The sequence below is a fragment of the Podarcis melisellensis genome (genome assembly GCF_964234715.1).
Source record: "Podarcis melisellensis genome assembly, chromosome: 15".
Taxonomy (NCBI): domain Eukaryota; kingdom Metazoa; phylum Chordata; class Lepidosauria; order Squamata; family Lacertidae; genus Podarcis; species Podarcis melisellensis.
The window spans coordinates 11,181,951-11,202,385 of record NC_138532.1 but is presented as its reverse complement, the minus strand read 5'-3'; the positions used below and the strand labels follow the sequence as shown (position 1 = coordinate 11,202,385).

Genomic DNA, 20,435 nt, shown 5'->3' with positions numbered 1-20,435 from the left:
AGCTTCCTTGAGTGGTGTATATAGGGTGCCGCAACACTTTACTAGTTTTGCTTAGAATAATTGTAATTTTTTCTTCTTCTGCCCTGCTTGCATGTTCCCACAAACTTGTATGTTCCTACAAACTTGGGATCCTGTAAATCAGAGTTTGCTCTACAGATGTTGTGGGACTCCTAGCTCCCATCTGCCTCAACCAGCATGGCTCTAAGCGGAGGAGAATGCAACATTCACACATGATACAGTCATTGATTTAAGCAAACATTTGCTCCACTGCTAGGGAGATGGTGTAGATCTGTTGTTTTGCCTACCCTGAGTGTCTTGAGGCTTCACAATTAGTCCTGGTTTATTTTTCTCAGGGGGGAGGGCCTGTCGTTAATTCCGGCGTTTGAGGATACACCTCTCAGATGCTCACAGAGCAATTATCATGATGCAGAGATTAACTCATTGGTGCTCTGAGGAAGGCTCAGTGCCATTTAATGGAATGTTAATTGGTCTAATGGGTTTAATGTCAACAAGATCTAATGAATGCTTCTCTAATGAGCCCATTGTTTTTCAAGCCTGTTTTCAAAATGTACTTTATTAATAATAATCAAAACCATTCCGTCATCTAAGGCATAAAACAGCACCAAAGCTATGAAAACTTCAGGATTCAGTGGGAGGAGGGGAGGTCAAAAATAGCAGCCCGAAAATAGAAGACCCAACAACCATTTTTAAAAAAAGAAACATAATTCGCAAGTCATGTGAGGACCAGACATGGCAGGAGAAGTTGCACTATAAGGAATTTAAGGATAGCCCTGCTAGCTCACTCCAGTGATGCCTAGGGCCATTTGGGATTGGTAGGCTGGCAGGTGGGCAAGTCAGCAGAAGGTGGAGTCAGAGCCAATGGCAAGCAGAGTGTTCTGGGCCAGAAGTCGGCTTCACCTGCTGAGCAGTAGTCTGAAAGAGCAGAAGGTGAAGTGACTCCACCTGCTGTTGATCAGCCTTCTTGCTCCTGATGAGAACCAGCTGGCTCCAGCTTTCTTAAGCAGGGTTTCCAATCTCCTTCAGTTGCTGCCAGCCATGGCGGAGCTCAGTAGAGGGAGAAGCCAGCCAGCCAAGACTCAGGGGGATACGTGCTAGGAGGCAGAGTCCATATACAAGGTCCAGTCCAGTCCTATTGTTGTTGTTTAGTCATTTAGTCATGTCCGACTCTTCTTGACCCCATGGACCATTGCACGCCAGGCACTTCTGTTTTCCACTGCCTCCCGCAGTTTGGTCAAACTCATGCTGGTAGCTTGGAGAACACTATCCAACCATCTCGTCCTCTGACGTCCCCTTCTCCTTGTGCCCTCCATCTTTCCCAACATCAGGGTCTTTTCCAAGGAGTCTTCTCTTCTCATGAGGTGGCCAAAGTATCCTCAGCTTCAGGATCTGTCCTTCCAGTGAGCACTCAGGGCTGATTTCCTCAAGAATGGATAGGTTTGATCTTCTTGCAGTCCATGGGACTCTCAAGAGTCTTCTCCAGCACCATAATTCAAAAGAATCAATTCTTCGGCGATCAGCCTTCTTGATGGTCCAGCTTTCACTTCCGTACATCACTACTGGGAAAACCATAGCTTTTACTATATGGACCTTTGTTGGCAAGGTGATGTCTCTACTTTTTAAGATGCTATCTAGGTTTGTCATTGCTTTTCTCCCAAGAAGCAGGTGTCTTTACATTTCGTGGCTACTGTCACCATCTGCCGTGATCATGGAGCCCAAGAAAGTGAAATCTCTCACTGCCTCCATTTCTTCCCCTTCTATTTGCCAGGATGTGATGGGACCAGTGGTCATGATCTTCATTATTTTGATCTTGAGCTTCAGACCATATTTTGCGCTCTCCTCTTTCACCCTCGTTAAAAGGTTCTTTAATTCCTCCTCACTTTCTGCCATCAAGGTTGTGTCATCTGCATATCTGAGGTTGTTGATATTTCTTCCGGCGATCTTAATTCCAGCTAGGGATTCATCCAGCCCAGCCTTTCGCATGATGAATTCCGCATATAAGTTAAATAAGCAGGGAGACAATATACAGCCTTGTCGTACTCCTTTCCCAATTTTGAACCAATCAGTCATTCCATATCCAGTTCTAACTGTAGCTTCTTGTCCCACGTAGAGATTTCTCAGGAGACAGATGAGGTGATCGGGCACTCCCATTTCTTTAAGAACTTGCCATAGTTTGCTGTGGTAAGGTCGGAAATCTCTCAATTCACATAGTCAGATGATCTAGGGGTCAAGAAAGCCGAGGGTCCAAGGTCATGAGAAGCAAGAAGCAGCAAGGTGTGGTCAGGAAGTACGAACGTGCCAACCTCTAGACTAGTGTTTCTCAACCTGTGGGTCCCCAGATGTTGCTGGACTACAACTCCCATCATTCCTAGCCAGCATGACCAGTGGTCAGGGATGATGGGAGTTGTAGTCCAACAACACCTGGAGACCCACAGGTTGAGAACCGCTGCTTTAGACTCAGTGTAATTAAGAAGGCAGGCCTGCGGGGGCTGGCTGAGGGCAGGCTGAGGTTGGTGGTGCAGTGCCCCATTTCCCCAAATGGGCCAACCTCCACTAGATCACACCATAGGTCCATCTCATCCTATTTCTTGTAGTTAGCCAACTAGATGCCCTCTGGGAAGCAAGGACTGAATGCCAGCCCTCTCTTGCTGCTTCCCTCCACAAGTGGTGTTCAGAGTCGTACTGCCTCTAACAAGGAGGGCTTATTTAGCCATCAAAGCTTCCGGAGCCCTGAAGTCCACATCTGCCAGGGCTTGATCCTGCATTAGTTCTTTCTCCATCCATACATTGGTGCAGCTTGCTTCCCATTATCAGAACAGAAATAAGGTAAGCAGAATGCCACCCATGAATCATGGTGCCACAGGGAAGCCAAATGTCCTGAAGAGCTGTCAGAGAACAGTCCTGTGTTTGAAGGAGTCTTCTGCTTGGAAGACTGCCCAGTCCAAATCCTGATTGAAGATCAAATGCCCTAAGAAAGAAGCCAGGATGTAATAGCACCTGGACAAGGAGATTGAACAGGCACCAAGGTCAGCTCATCAACATCCACAAACATCTACACAAATGTTGTCTCCACTCTGAACCTTTGCATTCAATGCGAAGGTGGACTGTGGATATGTCTAGAATCCACCCCATGATCCGGAACCCTCTGTTACCAGAGTTCCTCATTCCTCACTTAAAATCCCCCTTCAAAGCTTAGTGCCAAATGCAAAAGGTCTGAAGTAGAGCTTATGCGCATGAGGACATTATGGGGCTGGGTCTCCACTTGAAGCCCACATGCGTTTGCCCTCAATGTATGGACATGCTCAGGTTCTGGCTTCATGACTGAGACTGTGTGGAAATAAGGAACCTTTCACCACTTTTAACAAAAGAGGACATAGAGCTACACCAGCTAAAATTAAACTTTGAGTCAGCAAGAGTAGATAATTTAACACGGGATCTTGAGGGAATAATCTGAAGAGTTTTGGTACCCTAGATATTAATTAGAACAGACCTTGGAAGCCAGCGAGAATTCTTCTTTGTTGATGAAAGACAATAAAGGCCTGATATTTTATTCTGCCATCATTCTGCTGAAAAAAGATCAGAATGAGTAATTTGTGAGTCTCATCCAAATATTTTGGGATGTTTTTCACTTGCTTACGTGGTACACAGTCAATGACTCACAGCTGAACAAGCAAACAGATTTTGCTGAATAGCCTTGCATTTGAGGTAGAATCATAGAATTGTACAGTTGGGCAGGGACCCCAAGGATCATCTAGTCCAGCACCCCGACATGCAGGAATCTCACATCTGCCTGCAGAAGAAATCTGCAGTGTGGTGTAGTGGTTAAGAGCAGTGGACTCATAATCTGGTGAACCGGGTTCGTGTCTCCACTCCTCCACATGCAGCTGCTGGGTGACCTTGGGCTAGTCACACTTCTCTGAAGTCTCTCAGCCCCACTCACCTCACAGAGTGTTTGTTGTGGGGCAGGAAGGGAAAGGACTCCTTCGTGTAGTAATAAAACGGGATATCAAATCCAAACTCTTCTTCTTCTTCTTTTAAATTAGACTAAATTTGGACTGTTACCTGTAGACGTGTCCTCATGATGGTAGGCAGAGAGCATTTGCTGTGTGAGTTTTGCATACCTTCCAAGGGTCAGCTGCTCCTAAGAGCCACCAGCAGATGTTGACATTATTCTTTCTTCTTCTTCTTCCTCTGACGTTTCATGATGGGTTAATTTGGTGTAGCTGAGAGCGGGGCACTCAGGGCAGGACTTTTAGGCAGATTTACAGGGTTCCTACTCAGCAGAGAGAGCAGGAGGGCACTCAGACACAATTTATCATATTCACCATACATGTTACTACACAAAGAGAGCACCTTCAGACTCTCCAGTCATTACCTCACGGCACCACCGTCAGTTATCTTCCTGAGCTTTTTGCATGTGTGTCATGCTTCCTTCTGTCCTCTTCCTTCTGCGGTTCCTTAACCCAAGTTGAACTTTCTCCCACCAACAGGTTCTAGATGTGAATCAACCCCAGGATGCAACATGTCTCCCCAGCGCCAGCTCTGACAATGATGGCCACACAGACTGTGCCCCCTCCCCCTTATCAAGAAACCCAACAGGTGAGTGTGCTGCTAAACTCTTCCCCTCACCTCCTGCTGCCCCTTTAAAACATTCCAACAGCAACTTTTTAGCGGAGGAAAAGAGCAGAAAAAGTGGTGTGTGCGCTCCTGCATGCATGCATTTATTTACATGTATATTTGTATCCTGCCATTCTGCTCTAAGCATAAGGCCTCCAGGATGCTGTCTTAATAAAATTAGTCACAAAAAAGGAGTATGTACACACACACACACACACACACACACACACACACACACACACAAATGCACATTTCTGAATTCTTATTCCAGGTAAGGAAGAGGCATTATAACACATTCCAAAATGGCAAAAGCACTCAAGGGGTGTGTGGCCTAGTGAGAGATGGCCGATGGGAAAGGGGCGTGGCCTGGGAATCATAGAATCATAGAGTTGGAAGAGAGCACGAGCGTCATCTAGTCCAACTTCCTGTAATGCAGGAATTCATTGCCCAACATGGGGCCCAAACCTGCAACCCTGAGATTAAGAGTCTCATGCTTTACTGATTGAGCTATTCCACTCATAGCATCCCCAGGACCTGATAGAGAGACCTTGAGGACTGGATGTAGGCTGTGGGACTCCTGTCTTAGGGTTGGTGGCAGGGCAGGAATAATTGCCTTCACTCTGATTGGATTTGGAACTGGGCATTGCATGGCATCACTTGGAAGCCATTCAATGTGAGAGCAGGGCTTCCTGTAAGGGTTCCGTGAGCCGGGGGGAAACCCAACGCCTACCACCAGCCACAATGCCTGAATAGACATTGCTTCTGGCTTCCCCCAGTTTTGCCAAAATGGCCTTCTCTCTATTTTGCCACTTGGCAACTTTGTAGGAGGTTGGGATGGAATCAGACTCGGCACTAGCATAAAATCACTTTGTAACTCTATTACTGCCAAATGCCAAGTGAAACTGTACTAGGGAAAGAAGGAGGAGGTTATCATCTTGTGATTTGGAGCGAAGTGTATGTCAAGTATCGTCGCTAAGCGTTGAAGGAGTTCTGCTTTGCTTTTCTGGCTAGGTCTGCTGTTGTGAATGCCAATTGCCAAGTTCATCCAATAAAGGCAAAGTCCCTCCCCAGCACCACTGCGAAATGGAGTGCTTAAGCACTCTTTAAACAACACTCCACTTTTTCAGGAGTGTTGTGCTTATTCAGGAGTTTCAGCAGGAGGAAATTCTCTTAATTTCAGAATGGTGCTTACCTATAAGGGTCCATGTCTGAATATAATAGTCCACCATCTTTTGTGTTTCTGTTCATAGCAGAGGGTGGTGAACAGATAAAAGGAAAACATGAACCACACATTTATTATCTACTTACACAAGTGGATTAATAGGTAGGAGTTTTAGAAACCTTTCAGTTACATGAGAAATCAAATCTCATTCACCTTTGCAAGGGCTTGTTCATCTCTGTCACTTCTAAGTGTGCATTAAAAATAATAATAACATAGTTATATATTACATAAGAGACTGTAAAAGGCAATAGTTCTTTCTGATCTTTTCACACTCAAGAATATGCTGATGCCAAAGCTGGAGAATAAAATATATAGAATGCGTGTAAATAATATAGAAAAGTTAAGTGCAACTTTAATCCAAAATAAGAATATTAAGATATATAGGCAAAATTATTGAAATACAAAAACAAATTGACTTGATCCAGTGGGTCAGTGCCTGATCAACAACCTTGTAAGACCAATAGATGACAATGAAATTTGTTGAAAGCCAAACATATTTCATCCCAGCTGCTCTTCTTGTTGTTAAAATGGTAAAACGGTGGGGGGGAAATATATGTAACCTGGTCAGAGAGAATTCACCAGTGGGTTAGTCTGCCTAGATGAAGTGGTGAGCTAGCCAGCTTAGGGGATAAATTTTCAGGTTGTTATTATTCCAATGCAGTGCTTGGGTTTTCTATATTTTTAGAGGTATTCTATATATTTTATCTTACTGAACTTTGTTTTTGAGTTCAGTAAGTGAAGTGATATTCATAACCCCCATAGGACCATTGAAAATATTAGATTCTATCTCTCTGACATTAACCCAGAAGTAACTGTAAGGAAGGGACGTGGGTGGCGCTGTGGGTTAAACCACAGAGCCTAGGACTTGCCGATCAGAAGGTTGGCGGTTCGAATCCCCGCAACGTTGCTCAGTTCCTGCTCCTGCCAACCTAGCAGTTCGAAAGCACGTCAAAGTGCAAGTAGATAAATAGGTACCGCTCCGGTGGGAAGGTAAACAGTGTTTCCGTGTGCTGCTCTGGTTCGCCAGAAGCGGCTTAGTCATGATAGCCACATGACCCGGAAGCTGTACGCTGGCTCCCTCGGCCAATAAAGCGAGATGAGCACCGCAACCCCAGAGTTGGTCACGACTGGACCTAATGGTCAGGGGTCCCTTCACCTTTAACTGCAAGGATCACTGAGTTTTTTGTCAATAGTATCTCTTAGAGTGGTGAATGGTGGGAAGAAACCTCAATGAACATCGCCATCGTTGCATTTTTATTTGGCTCTTGCTTTGTATATATTTTAAAAACTTGTATATATTTTAAAAATGTATATATGGATGTCTTATGATGGCTATATTTGTAATGCCTAATAAAAGTGGCAAAAGAAGGAAGACCATTAAGCAGCAGTGTAGCAGAGGAAGGATGCAATGGGATCACAGCTCCAGGTCTTACTTTTTTCTTCAGAACAGAAGCAATAGCATTATTTGCTAGAGCACCTGAGCTCATGGTGTTATACACAGGTGTGGGGCATTTCACTTCTCCCTCCTAATAGCCTTGTGGTGTGGGCTATGCCTGGCCACAGATTACCCACTGAACATCAGAGATGTGAACCCAGGTCTCACCCAGCCAAAGTCTGGCATGCTGACAGCTGCATAACCCTTTGCCAACTTACTGGAACTTAATAAAATGGCTATTTGCTGTTTGTTATTGTTGTTGTTGTTGTTGTGTGTGTGTGTGTGTGTGTGTGTGAGAGAGAGAGAGAGAGAGAGAGAGAGAGAGAGAGAGAGAGAGAGAGAGAGAGAGAGCGCAATGCTGGATTTACGTATAAGCTAAACAAGCTATAGCTTAGGGCCCCACTCTCTTGGGGTGCCCCCCAAAATATACTTCTTCTTAATTGTATTTCACTATTAATATAGTTCTTCTTAATTATATTTCATTTCAACAATTACTTTGGTAAAATACATATTTTGTTATGTGCAAATGGCTTTAGATACCTATTAGGTCCATAACTTACCATATAGTATATATTCAACACACAAAAAAGCGACGATTCATTGTTGACAAAAGATGGCCAGACATATAAAGGGCCCCATTACCTTCAGTAGCTTAGGGCCTCATCAAACCTAAATGCAGGCCTGAGCAGGCACCATATATAAATTTATATACAAAGTAGATCAACAGCTGCCTGAAAGTTTCGGGCTCTTCTTGGGACAGCAGTAGACCTTGGGGTCTCAAATTTCAGGGGTGTCCTGTGCAACACCAAAATTCAGCATGCCCACCTCTTGCACTCCTTTCTAAGTCATAGTTGTGCCGTCCCCCACTGCGCCCCCGAGGCTCCATGCCCTGTGCAACCAAACCAATTGTGCTCCCCTAAATCTGCCTCTGCCTGGGGGGTGACTGTGAATTCCTCCTGAGGGTTTACCTATAGGGGTTTTCATGAGAAGATCCTACACAACAAAATGGGTAAAGGTAAAGGGACCTCTGACCATTAGGTCCAGTCGTGACCAACTCTGGGGTTGTGGTGCTCATCTCACTTTATTGGCCGAGGGAGCCGGCGTACAGCTTCCGGGTCATGTGGCCAGCATGACTAAGCTGCTTCTGGTGAATCAGAGCAGTGCACGGAAACACCGTTTACCTTCCCGCTGGAGCGGTACCTATTTATCTACTTGCACTTTGACGTGCTTTCGAACTGCTAGGTTGGCAGGAGCAGGGACTGAGCAATGGGAGCTCACCCCGTCGAGGGGATTCGAACCGCCAACCTTCTGATCGGCAAGTCCTAGGCTCTGTAGTTTAACCCACAGTGCCACCATGAAGTAAAATCGAGTCTACCCGCTTCTTCTGATAAGGGGAACCCAGTTAGGACACAAGTGGTCACTGAGCATGTACTTCAACATGTCTATCTCCTCTCTATTCCATGCAGAATATGGCTTTGCCACCCCCTGCCACCGCTGCTGCCCAGAACACACACATTCTCTCCCCCCCCCCTTTAGATCCAGGTCTGTCCTTTGGAATTTCCCTATCCCTAAATTTTTGCAATATAATACTCTGCCCAAAACACAAATCAAAATGAGTTAGAAATAAATGTGATAGGATGCTAAAATCCCAAGCTAGCTGCCCTCCCCAAGAAAAACTAGGGTATTTAAATAGTATTTTTGTGATCAGATGCATATTTTAATGCACTTTTTGTACGTTCTTTAAATTACTGATTTATGTGGAAATAGAGCAAAACAAACTTATGAATGAATACATGTGAAACTGACATGACTTGAAATAGACTGATCTTTGCATCCCTAGCTAATGGCACATTTGCAACTTTCATTGATCAGATATCACATCTGCAGGCAGTGTTTACCTCTGGGGGTTTTTGTAGAGTGGCGATTGATTAGATTTGATCAATTCAATTGATTAGAAACCTTCCATCTCTACAATTCTATGATTAAAAGGCCACTAAACGGAATCCCTAATTAATTGGGCTACATACATACATATAGATAGATAGATAGATGATAGATAGATATAGATAGATGTGTGTGTGTGTATATGTATATGTATGTATGTATGTATGTATGTATGTATGTATGTATGTATATAGGGACGCGGGTGGCACTGTGGGTAAAACCTCAGTGCCTAGGACTTGCCGATCGTATGGTCGCCGGTTCGAATCCCTGCGGCTGGGTGAGCTCCCGTCTTTCGGTCCCAGCTCCTGCCCACCTAGCAGTTCGAAAGCACCCTAAGTGCAAGTAGATAAATAGGTACCGCTTTATAGCGGGAAGGTAAACGGCATTTCCGTGTGCTGCGCTGGTGCTGGCTTGCCAGAGCAGCTTCGTCACACTGGCCACATGATCTGGAAGTGTCTCCGGACAGCGCTGGCCCCCGGCCTCTTAAGTCAGATGAGCGCACAACCCTAGAGTTGGACACGACTGGCCCGTATGGGCAGGGGTACCTTTACCTTTATATATATATATACACACAACCTAATAATTGTTTTAAATATAATAATGTAAAAATGCAGATAAAAGGCACTGCCATAGAAGAGGCAATATACCATTACACTCACACAGGGAGCCTTTTCAGATATATGCACTCAGCATCAAAGAACAATGAAAACACGCTTTTATTCTCCAAAATTATTGCTTTGTCATAGTTTACTTGATTGATTAAAAACTGCACATTTAGTCAATAAACAGGTGATAGCACCCTCACTTTTATTACAGATAAGGGACCTGGTGGGTTTTATTTTTAAAAAAATGTTACAGACCCCCTAGAATAAATCAATTCTGCTTTGCTACAGTTGTAGATTGTGAAGTCCTTGGGGCGGGGACCTGAATGTAGTACATACTCATTTAGGTTGTTGACAATATCGTTGTCATCATATTTGCAGTGCTTGGAAAGCCTTAGCGCAGTCTTCATAAGCTCTTGCAACCTGTTTTGTTTTTATTCATATAAATATTTACATGATGCCCTTCTCCTCGTGGTCACAGGGAGTGTACGGAAAATTACAGGAGTGCCCAAGTATTAAGAACTCCACCAAATTAAAATTATAGGCAGATAAAACATCAGATAAGGGATGCGGGTGGCGCTGTGGGCTAAACCACAGAGCCTAGGACTTGCCGATCAGAAGATTGGCGGTTCGAATCCCCCCGACAGGTGAGTTCCCGTTGCTCGGTCCCTGCTCCTGTCCACCTAGCAGTCGGAAAGCACATCAAAGTGCAAGTAGATAAATAGGTACCACTCCTGCGGGAAGGTAAACGACGTTTCCATGCGCTGCTCTGGTTCGCCAGAAGCGGCTTAGTCATGCTGGCCACATGACCCGGAAGCTGTATGCTGGCTCCCTTGGCCAATAAAGCAAGATGAGCGCCGCAACCCCAGTCAGTCACGACTAGACCTAATAGTCAGGGGTCCCTTTACCTTTACCTTTAAAACATCAACATCATAAAACAATTCAACAGAGAGAAACTCATAAAATTTATTAAGACTTTGCAGAACCAGTTGTGGTTCCCTAAAGTTGGGGTTCCCGATTGGAACAGGACTCTTTCCAGAGCAGACCCCACTTCTCGCACTCAAAAAAAAAAAAAATCTGCTGCAAATTTTTTATACTAGAGAATTCAACATCTTCCCTATTTTTTGATCCATATAAACTGGCACTGAAAGACTGTTAAGGCAGTTTTCACACATGAGGCTTAAATTGGCTTTTGCCTTTCCCACATCCACAGTGTGAATGCAAAACATGTAGCATGAGGGTAAGAGGAGTGAAGCAGCTATTTTAGACCGGCAATATAAATGACTCCTTCGAGGAAGCTTCCCTTTATGGAGCCTTCTGTCTGCCATTTCCACATTTCCATTTTCCTGCTCCCATCTTACTGTTTGTTTTGTGAAATTTATATACTGCTTGATTGTAAGGGGAAAAAATAGCAACCTCAAAGCGGTTTAGGAAAAAAAGGTAAAGCAATCAAATTATCAATAAGTTTCAGATAATTAAAAGCCTCAATGAAGTAAAAACTCATTAAAACCTCACATCAACATTCTAAACATCTAGCTAGGCTTGTCTAGACAAAAATGTTTTCAGCAGGCATCAAATACAGTACAGTCGTACCTTGGTTCTTGAATGCCTTGGTACTCGTGCGTTTTGGCTCCTGAACACCGCAAACCTGGAAGTAAGTGTTCCATTTTGTGAATGCTTTTCGGAAGCCAAACATCTGATGCGGCTTCTGATTGGCTGCCAGTGGAAGCCAATGATTTCCGTTCTCATCCTGGGGCAAAGTTCACAACCCAAAGTACTACTTCCGAGTTAGGGGAGTTTGTAACCCGAAGTGTTTGTAACCTGAAGTGTTTGTAACTTGAGGTACCACTGTATAGACAAAATCAGCAAATGAATCAAATGTGCATAAAGGTTCTGAACATTCTGCAAAACCAAAATAGTACATACGTTGGCTCTGAGGCATTCTGCCCCACGTGAACAACATTCGCACACCTTCACAAATAGCTTGAGAGAGACTCAAAGGCAATTAATTCCTCCCATCCCCTCCCCCGACTCTGTGAAACAGCCGGCCACACTTTCTTGCTCCCTTTTTTGTAAAGTACAGCCTTGGAACCCCAGAAGCAGTTTCTTTCCAGACCTTGGCATGAGCAGGAAAACTTTCTTAGGTTGGCATTTACACTGCCTGAGAGGAAACGGCTCAGAGGAGGGGAGCTGGAGACTGGCCAGCTGAAAGGAGACACTGCTGCATTCCCAAGTTAATGCTCTCCTTGGAGAACTGTAAAAGATACAAGCCTATAAAAGACAGCTGTAGACTCTCAGCGACTGGGACACGTACCTGCGCGACACCCAGTAGATCCTGGTGAAGCCCTTAGGCTACTAACATTTGAGCCAGTGACTTTTAAGCCCTCGTTATTCTTTTACTCAGAGGCCAAGGTCAGGAGCTTGGCCTACACTCGAGTAGGACCCTGGCAGAGACGCACGCCCAACTGGCATGTTCCCTCCCTCCTGTTCTTTCGTTCGGGAGCTTCAAAAGCTTTCTTCTGCCCAAACATCACAGCGACCCATGCCAACTGACGCCAGCACACTTAGGGATCCGCAGAGTTTGCGCATCATGTGTAACAGACCTCAGCAACTCAGCATTTTGGCTAATCTACTTTATTTACATATAAACACACACGGGGCACTGCAACATGGCTCCCTCTCTCTCTAGCATCAGACAGCAAAGAGAAACAAAACAAAGGACAATAGTCCCACTTCACGGAACACAGTAACACAAACATCCTGTCTCTGTCACTTCCCACTTTGTGGAGTCAAAACATATACTGTCATGTGATAGACAACAATCCCATGACTGCAATCACGGAGCAGGAATTCTAACAAGATTCTTAGGGTAAGTCTGGGTCTCTTTCAAGTTCAGAGTCTCTGGAACATGGTAAAACCAGATCTCTCCATGCTCACTAGGCCCAGTTCAGATGATCATATCTCAGCTTATTAAGATGAGATGTGCAGAAGTCTTATACTCATGCATTAAGCCCCTTCACTCTTCCTTTTGTGTTTCTACCTGTTTTTGTCAGAGGTGACACAATGTTCAGCAGCAGATCCCATGCTATGCATACAGAAGTCCCCAGATTCAATCCCTGGCATCTCCAGGTAAGACTGAGAAAGGCTCCTTTCTGAAACCTCAGAGAGCCATACCAGTCAGGATAGACCAATGATCTGACTCAATATAAGACAGCTTCCCATGTTCCTATATTCCTGTGTTTGTGTAGACAAGTGTTCTACAAACTATGCCCTCCAGATGTTGTTGGCCTACAACTCCAATCCCCTCTGACCATAGGGCGTGCTTCCTGTAACTGGTAGGAGTTGGGGTCCAAAACATCTGGAAACCACCAGGTTTGAAAAAGCTGGCGTAGACAAAACACAGTCAAAAATGAATCCAGTTATTTTAATCCAAGTATAACTGGCCACATAAAGAGGCCTCAATTCTTGTAAATCACAGAAAATACTTACCAAGATATTTTTCACCATGGAAAAAATAGGTGTCCCCAGCCTATACTTCTCAAACTCATTGCAGAGAGTCAAATTATTTTTGTTTTGTTTAGGGAAAGGAAAGCAAATATTGAGCTTGCATGATCAAGTTCTCATACCAGGGATATTTCATATTTATGCAGTCTTTCCAATTCTCTTGATTCTAGATATTTTTTTTCAGAACGCACCAGCTGCTAAAATTAGGCGATTCTCAGCTTTCATTTGAGGATGGGAGTGCAAGTGGGAAAGATTGCAGAGAAGCTGAAAACATAACTGCAAGTTGTGTTTTAAGATGCCAGAAAAAATATATCTGTGTTACATTACAATTATGGAATATATTTTTTTGCAATCTTAACCATTGAAAAAACCACTGAGCAAAATTTCACTCCATCATAATCATACCTACAACACTATTCATTATGGTTTACAAGAGCCTCAGACTAACACAGTCTCCTTCACAGAGATGATTGACAGCATGAACTTTTGGTTCTAAACAAGCTATAGTACCCCACGTCATCAAAACTCTAGCGACAATGGTTAGCAAGAACAAACCAGGATTTGCAATATAAGGAAAAGTATCATTGTTGACAACAAGAGCTTTCCCTTCATTGTGAACCACCAGCATGGAGTGGGCGATTCTGATTGGGACCATGACATGTGCAAAGGGTTAATTCCCTCCCCCCTTGAAGCCATGGTCCCATTCTGGCTCTTGGGGGAGGGGGCCTGCATTGCCTATTTGTTAAACTAACAAACAAAAAAGAGGCCAAACTACATGACAACATCACATCTAGTTTGTTCCTGATTTTTTGTTCCTGATGGGGAACCTGTAGCACCCCAGATGTTGTTGGACCCAACATCAGCCAGCATAGCCAATAGCCATAGCTCGACAACCTATGCAGGTCCACCAAATTCCTGTCCTCAGTGGTGGGTGGTCCTCTAGGGCAGTGTTTCTCAACCTATGGGTCCCCAGATGTTGTTGGACTACAACTCCCATCTTTCCTAGCCAGCATGACCAGTGGTCAGGGATGATGGGAGTTGTAATCCACAGGTTGAGAACTATTGCTCTAGGGCAAATGGGGCGATGTTCCACGTATTCCAGGCAGTCCCCAGCTGCCTAGCTTCTTTCTTATATATTACAGCGGGTGGCCCTGGCTTTCAGCTTCCTCTGCCGTAGTCTCTGTGCTGTTGTTGTAGAACTCAGCAGCGAGGCGGAAGGCAAAAGTAGCAATAGTTAGCCGTTCCTGCCATTGGCTCCGGTTCCGCCAACTGCTGGGCTCTCTGCTTTCTGCTCCACCAGTGTCTGTGGGCACAACCCACCACTGCCTACCCTTCTTCTGATCACCACAGCCCTGTGTCTCTCGCACCATTATTGTACATGTGCACAAGGCCCTCTCTAAAACATTTCTGTCGAGCAAATGTGCTAATGCAATAATTCCTATGGTCCATACTTTTTTAACGAATGAGGGAGGGTGACAATGATGTTAGCAACGGTCAGATCCTTTTGCAGGAGTCACCCAGCATGTGGCCCTTCCCATACCATTGTTAATCTGGCTGCGGCTGGCAAATCCCCTTTTTATGAGCCGAAAGCGCTGCTTGGCATTCTGGAAATTGTTCCCTTCTCCCTGGATTTATAGCCCTAGGACCAAGACAATTAAAAAACACCCAGCAAGAAAAAGGCCTGACTGAGACAAAACTGGGATAAACAGGAACCAAGACGATTACCGTGCATATATGAGACTGTTGGAAATGCTGAGCTGACTTTGTGCTCTCAGTCCAATAAACCTAAAAAAAAAAAAGTTAATAACCTAATCCATCCTTAGAGGCAGCCATATACATTTTTGTAGATTAAGAACACTGAAATACTCTCAGCATATTGGTTACACATTTTGAGTAGCCTTTTAAGTTGCTCTGAAGGGCTCCTTCCTTACATTGGGTTGTTTTTCAGATCACATTCCAAAATTCTAAAATTACTTTGTGGGGGTGTTTTCGTCTTGACGTGTTGTGGGTGGCATGCCAGCAATGGCTGGGACCCGAACCACAAGTATGCATGTCCACCCCCCACGGTTCCTTTCACTCAGGCACACACACACACAACATCCCCAGCTTATCCATTTGCACACAGACGCCTGCCCCTTTCACCTAGACTGTAAATGAAGGACAGGTTATTGTAAATAAATAAGTCCTCAAGCTTTTAGCAAGATGGAGTCCGCAGCAGCCAGCCCTGAGCTCCAGAACCTGTTTGAATAGCATGGTCTCAGGCTTGGAATACATTGGATTTGAAGATGCTCAGACTCAGGACAAAAGGGAGAAATGTGCAAGGAAGGCACACTTGGCAAACCCTCACCATGCTCAGCTCCAGCTGTGGAGCTGTCCTCACTGTGGAAGGACATGTGGATCTAGAATTGGTCTCCACAGTCACTTACGGACCCACTGTTGAAACCATGTTTATGGAAGACAGCCTTACTCAGCTATACGTGATCGCCAAAGAAGAAGAAGACATGATGTCATGTGAAGAAGAGGGTCCCAGGTTGTCATGTGTCAAACTTCCTTTTCACGTTAGCTAGTCTAGGAGCATTTAGGAACAGAATGCAGGTTTTCTAGTTTGGTGGATCTGGCACTGAACCATGTTTAGAAATTCTGGGTGAGGCCTAGAAATCGGCCACATCAGCATGAGAATTGCTTGTGAGATTGAACCAAGGTGCATCTATCCTTGTATTTGGCACAAAATAGTGGCCAGTTGATGCCTCTAGAAGCTTGCAAGCAAGGCTGCGGTGGTGTTATTCCATCCCTTTTGCGTGCATATTGCCTCCAAATCTGCATGCTCCGATTAACTCTTGCTGCTAATGATCCCTCTAATCAGTTTCACCAGGTATCCCTACATTCTAGTATTATGCATGAAGGGCAGGGTGGGGGTTGGGTGATATATTTGCATCCGTTAATTACCTGATACCTACCATTGATATGTATTCTTTACCCTGTTGTAGCAAGCAACCCTTATGCCCTTTAAGCATAAATGTATATGTAGCTCATTAGCAGAGCACATGCTTTGATTGTAGAAGATCCCAGTTAGAAAGTATTAATCTTCTAGTTAGAAAAATGTAAATAGCAGGGCAAAGAAAGACGCCTCCCTGAGGCCTTGGAGAACCACATTATCAGTCAAAGGTACCAAGAATGAGCTAGATTAGCCAATGAGTTGATTCATGAGTAGGAAGGATGGTATGGAAATATATGTGGTGCTGCAAAGGTAGCACCATTCCAATTCCAGAGAGAAATGTGTCCAGGTCAGGCACAGACATGTACCCAAGTAGCCCACAGACAACTTAGTCTGGCCTTGTAGATCATCCATGGAAGGGCCATAGCTCAGTGGTAGATCATCTGCCTTGCATTCAGGAGGTCCCAGGTTCAATCCCTGGCATCCGCAGGTGGGATTGGGGAGAGATTGTTGCCTGAAACTCTACAGAGCCATCACTAGTCAGTGTAGACAGTACTGAACTAGATAGACCAATAGTCTGAATGTAAGGCATCTCCTTATGTTCCTGGATTCCTTGTGTTCCGGTCTACTCATCTACAAGAGGCACAGGACATGTCAAGACTATTTTATTCATCCCTCACAATGGGTGCTTTGGCCAATATTGTTCTTGTACATATGTGTGCTATAAATGGAGGTACATAACTATCAGTGCAGCCCATGCACAGCTGGACTCAAAATGTCAATATGAAGATAGCATGCTAGCAATGATACCCATTGCAACAGGGCCCTGCTCCCCCTACAAAGGCACTTAGTCAAGAACACTAGCAACTTTTAAGTTCCCGTACCTTTTGAGATCCTGGTTGTTCGGCAATCATGATTACTGCCAGTTTTGGTTTCTCTGTTATTTTTCCATTCTTAAGTCTTCCACAGTTGCAATTTTTTATTTTTTATTTAGATCTTCATGAGAATTCACCAGCATTTTGGTGCAACTTTCTCCTAATTTCTGTATGCAATTTTGCCTAATAGGCACATTTTTGCCAATCCATTTCCCTTTATACAATGCACTTCTGTATGTCATATCCACAGATATATGCATTTATATGCACTCTTTACCCTGATGCATGCATTTTTGGGCACGATGTGTAGCTAGACAACTGCATTACAAAATTCAGAGAATGCGAATTTCAGGTTCATTTTGATCTGCAATTTTTTATTTTTTTGAAAGTGTAAATTAGATCAAGTTGCCTTGTGAACTGAAACTATCCCCCATCTCTTAATGCCAACTGAGCAAAGCTGTAACATCCTCTTGGCCTGCCCATCCTAACACAGGATGTAAGTGCCAGTATTTTCTATACTATAATCTGTAAGATCCTAACAATAGTATCGCCATGGCCAGAGAGCACAAGGAAGCTAGGGAATATGCAGTGCAGCATGGCTTTCTGGCTAAGCCCTATGCTTCGGCACGTAACCTGAATGCCTCCTTTCCTGTTAATTAAGGCTAACAGCTTTAAATTGGTGGGTCTCGTTATTTTAGAAGAGCCTAACAGCTTTAGGATTAAGTTTACTGGCCCTGAATTGTTGGAATCCCTCCATAACAGCTATGAGCCAGCAGCTGGGAGAAGTTTAGGGCTGAAGGGATTAGCTGTTAGCTGCATCGGAAACCTCAGGAGTTACAAAAGAATGCAGATTGAGGGTTAGTTAAGTGTGAAGAGCCTAATTTAATTCACATTATACTGTGGATTAACAAATCGCAGCTGCTGAAAGGAGCCCCCATGGCTAGTCATGGTGCCAAGTGCTTTCATGTCCCAGGAGAAAGTGATCAGCGCTCCAAACACTCGTTTCTGGGTTGGCCAAGGATTTGCCAAACAGCAGCACTGATGTTTCAGCAGTAGGGCTTTAGCGTCCGGATCTCCGGCAAGATCCATATCACTGGAAAGCATTTCAAGTTGTTAAGAAATGCGATCCCTCTGGAGAAATGTGGCTTAGTTTCTTTGAAAGCCCCCTGATGGTTGATTCACATCCTTCTGAAGGTGGGTCAATCAGCAGGACTGAATTTTGGGGTACACCCTGAAGTAGCCATGACATTACTTTGCTGCACGCTGCAGTCTTGATTTGGCCATGCAGATATTTTCCTACGTCCCCATTAGCCAACTTCCAGAAGCTGTTGCAGCTTGGCAGTGGGGCTGCAGAATATTTTTCACCACGCTGGAAAACCTTAGGACATGGTTGGAACTTGATGAAAGTATGATATAACTAATTGCACTGGGCTCCTGGGTAGTGTTGATGGAAACACAGTCACTCCCTGTAGATCTCATGTATCATCTCATTATTACCAAAGTAATTAATGTCCTGAGAAGTAGCAGGTCAGTTTTCAAAATGTGCTTCTAGGAACATAAGATACTGAGTGGGGTTTTTGGTTCATCTAGCTCGGTATTGTCCAGGCATGGGCAAACTCAGCCCTCCAGATGTTTTGGGACTACAACTCCCATCATCCCTAGCTAACAGGACCAGTGGGCAGGGATGATGGGAATTGTAGTCCCAAAACAACTGGAGGGCCAAGTCTGGGGAGGCCTGGTATTATGCATGCTAACTGGCAGTAGCCTTCCAGGGTTGCAGGAATTGCCTTCAGAGTTTTGAGAAGCTGATTTTCTGGCACCTCCTGCTACTGAGCAACCATCCATCCCTCATTCAGATTTAACTCCTGGACTGCTGCTCTGTGGGTTTTCCCTGACCGTTGTAACTCATGGCTCAGCGCCTCCTCTGGGAAATATCTCTTAGGCCAGAAAATCCCTTTCCTTCAATTGTCGGTGTTTCTCAGGGTAGGGATCCACCATAAAAATATGGCTGAGCCAAAGTCTCCCCTAATTCAATAGGACCATTCATTTCCCCCACGAACATCAGCAAATGGGGGTGGGAGCGAGCAAATTCTCAGAACTTTCAGGTGTGTGGAGGGGTACCGTTAAAGGTGAAGTGTTCCAAGATATCTTCTTCTTTACAGGAATAAAAGCACTCTTTTGCCACGTAAAAGCAATGGCTAGTTTGCTATTTGTTTGGACAGAACACTCCATGAGAACAGAGTTATGGGGGCAGCCATCATCCCCCCCCCCAAGAATGCCCCCGGAAGCAGTGCTGAAACATGGAGGAGTGCTGTTCCCATAGGGAATTCTATCTCCTAAAGATGAATCCAATCTTTGAAGGAGGTGCTTTCTCCTAACCCCAACCCCAGAAATTCTGAAAATGGCCTGGGCTTTGGCAGGCAAAGTTGCAGGCACAAGTTGTTCTGTGAGAGTCTTAACAGAGAAGTGCTTAGGAAGAAAGCAGCAACCACAGAGATAGTGTTATTAGAATGAGCTTCCAGCTTTTTGACATCTTTTTTTGCCCTCTGATCTGAAGGGATTTCTGCTGGTTGGGACGGCAGTGAAATGCTATTGATCTCTTCCTTTGTGAACGCACACGTCTGCTGAAGCCACAAAGCGACTGCATTTGAGCACCCAGTCTCTGCATTTTTTTGTAAAAGTCCTGTTCTCTGCATAATTATGCCTTTGGATTTTAGCCATGTCCTCTGATGCTTTGCAGATTTGGACAGGAGTATATATTAATAGCCCTGACGCACTTGGAATCCTCATGGAAGCTTTTAACTGACAGCTTCGCTTTTGTCAGATGCTCAATTATTATTTAAGTGGTTCCTTAAAGATTCCTTAAAAATTAGCCTAAATAAAAGTTATCTATCTATAGTTATCTATTTCAGCAAAGTTTGTTCCATGCTGATCATTTCATCTTTCTTTCTTTCTTTCTTTCTTTCTTTCTTTCTTTCTTTCTTTCTTTCTTTCTTTCTTTCTTTCTTTCTTTCTTTTTGCATTTTGCATTTTTATTGATTTGGGATGGGTTTTTTTGCAAAGTTATAAAAATAGCACACCAACCAAGCAATCATCTCTACAACCAAGCCATCTCCTCTCACAAACACACATTTATTTATGTACCTTGGAGCAAAGCTGCTATGTCCCAAACATCTGAATGACCACCTCATTCCCTACAGACCCTCTTGTGTGTTAAGATCAGATTGGTAGTTCCACTGCCCTCAGAAGTTCAGGGGCGGTGGCCCAGGAGAGAGCTGGTAAA

General features: G+C 44.3%; 1 protein-coding gene across 7 annotated transcripts in view; it reads left to right on the top strand.

Annotated features, from left to right (window-relative positions):
* The window catches only part of PKNOX2 (PBX/knotted 1 homeobox 2), a 440,472-nt gene that overhangs the window by 287,811 nt on the left and 132,226 nt on the right, over window positions 1-20,435 (top strand). For all 7 annotated transcript variants that reach the window (XM_081891021.1, XM_081891017.1, XM_081891018.1 and 4 more), the window contains one exon: window positions 4,509-4,617. In XM_081891021.1, the coding sequence (XP_081747147.1) occupies window positions 4,534-4,617 (84 nt within the window). In that variant the 5' untranslated portion in view covers window positions 4,509-4,533. The remainder of the gene's footprint in view (window positions 1-4,508; window positions 4,618-20,435) is intronic.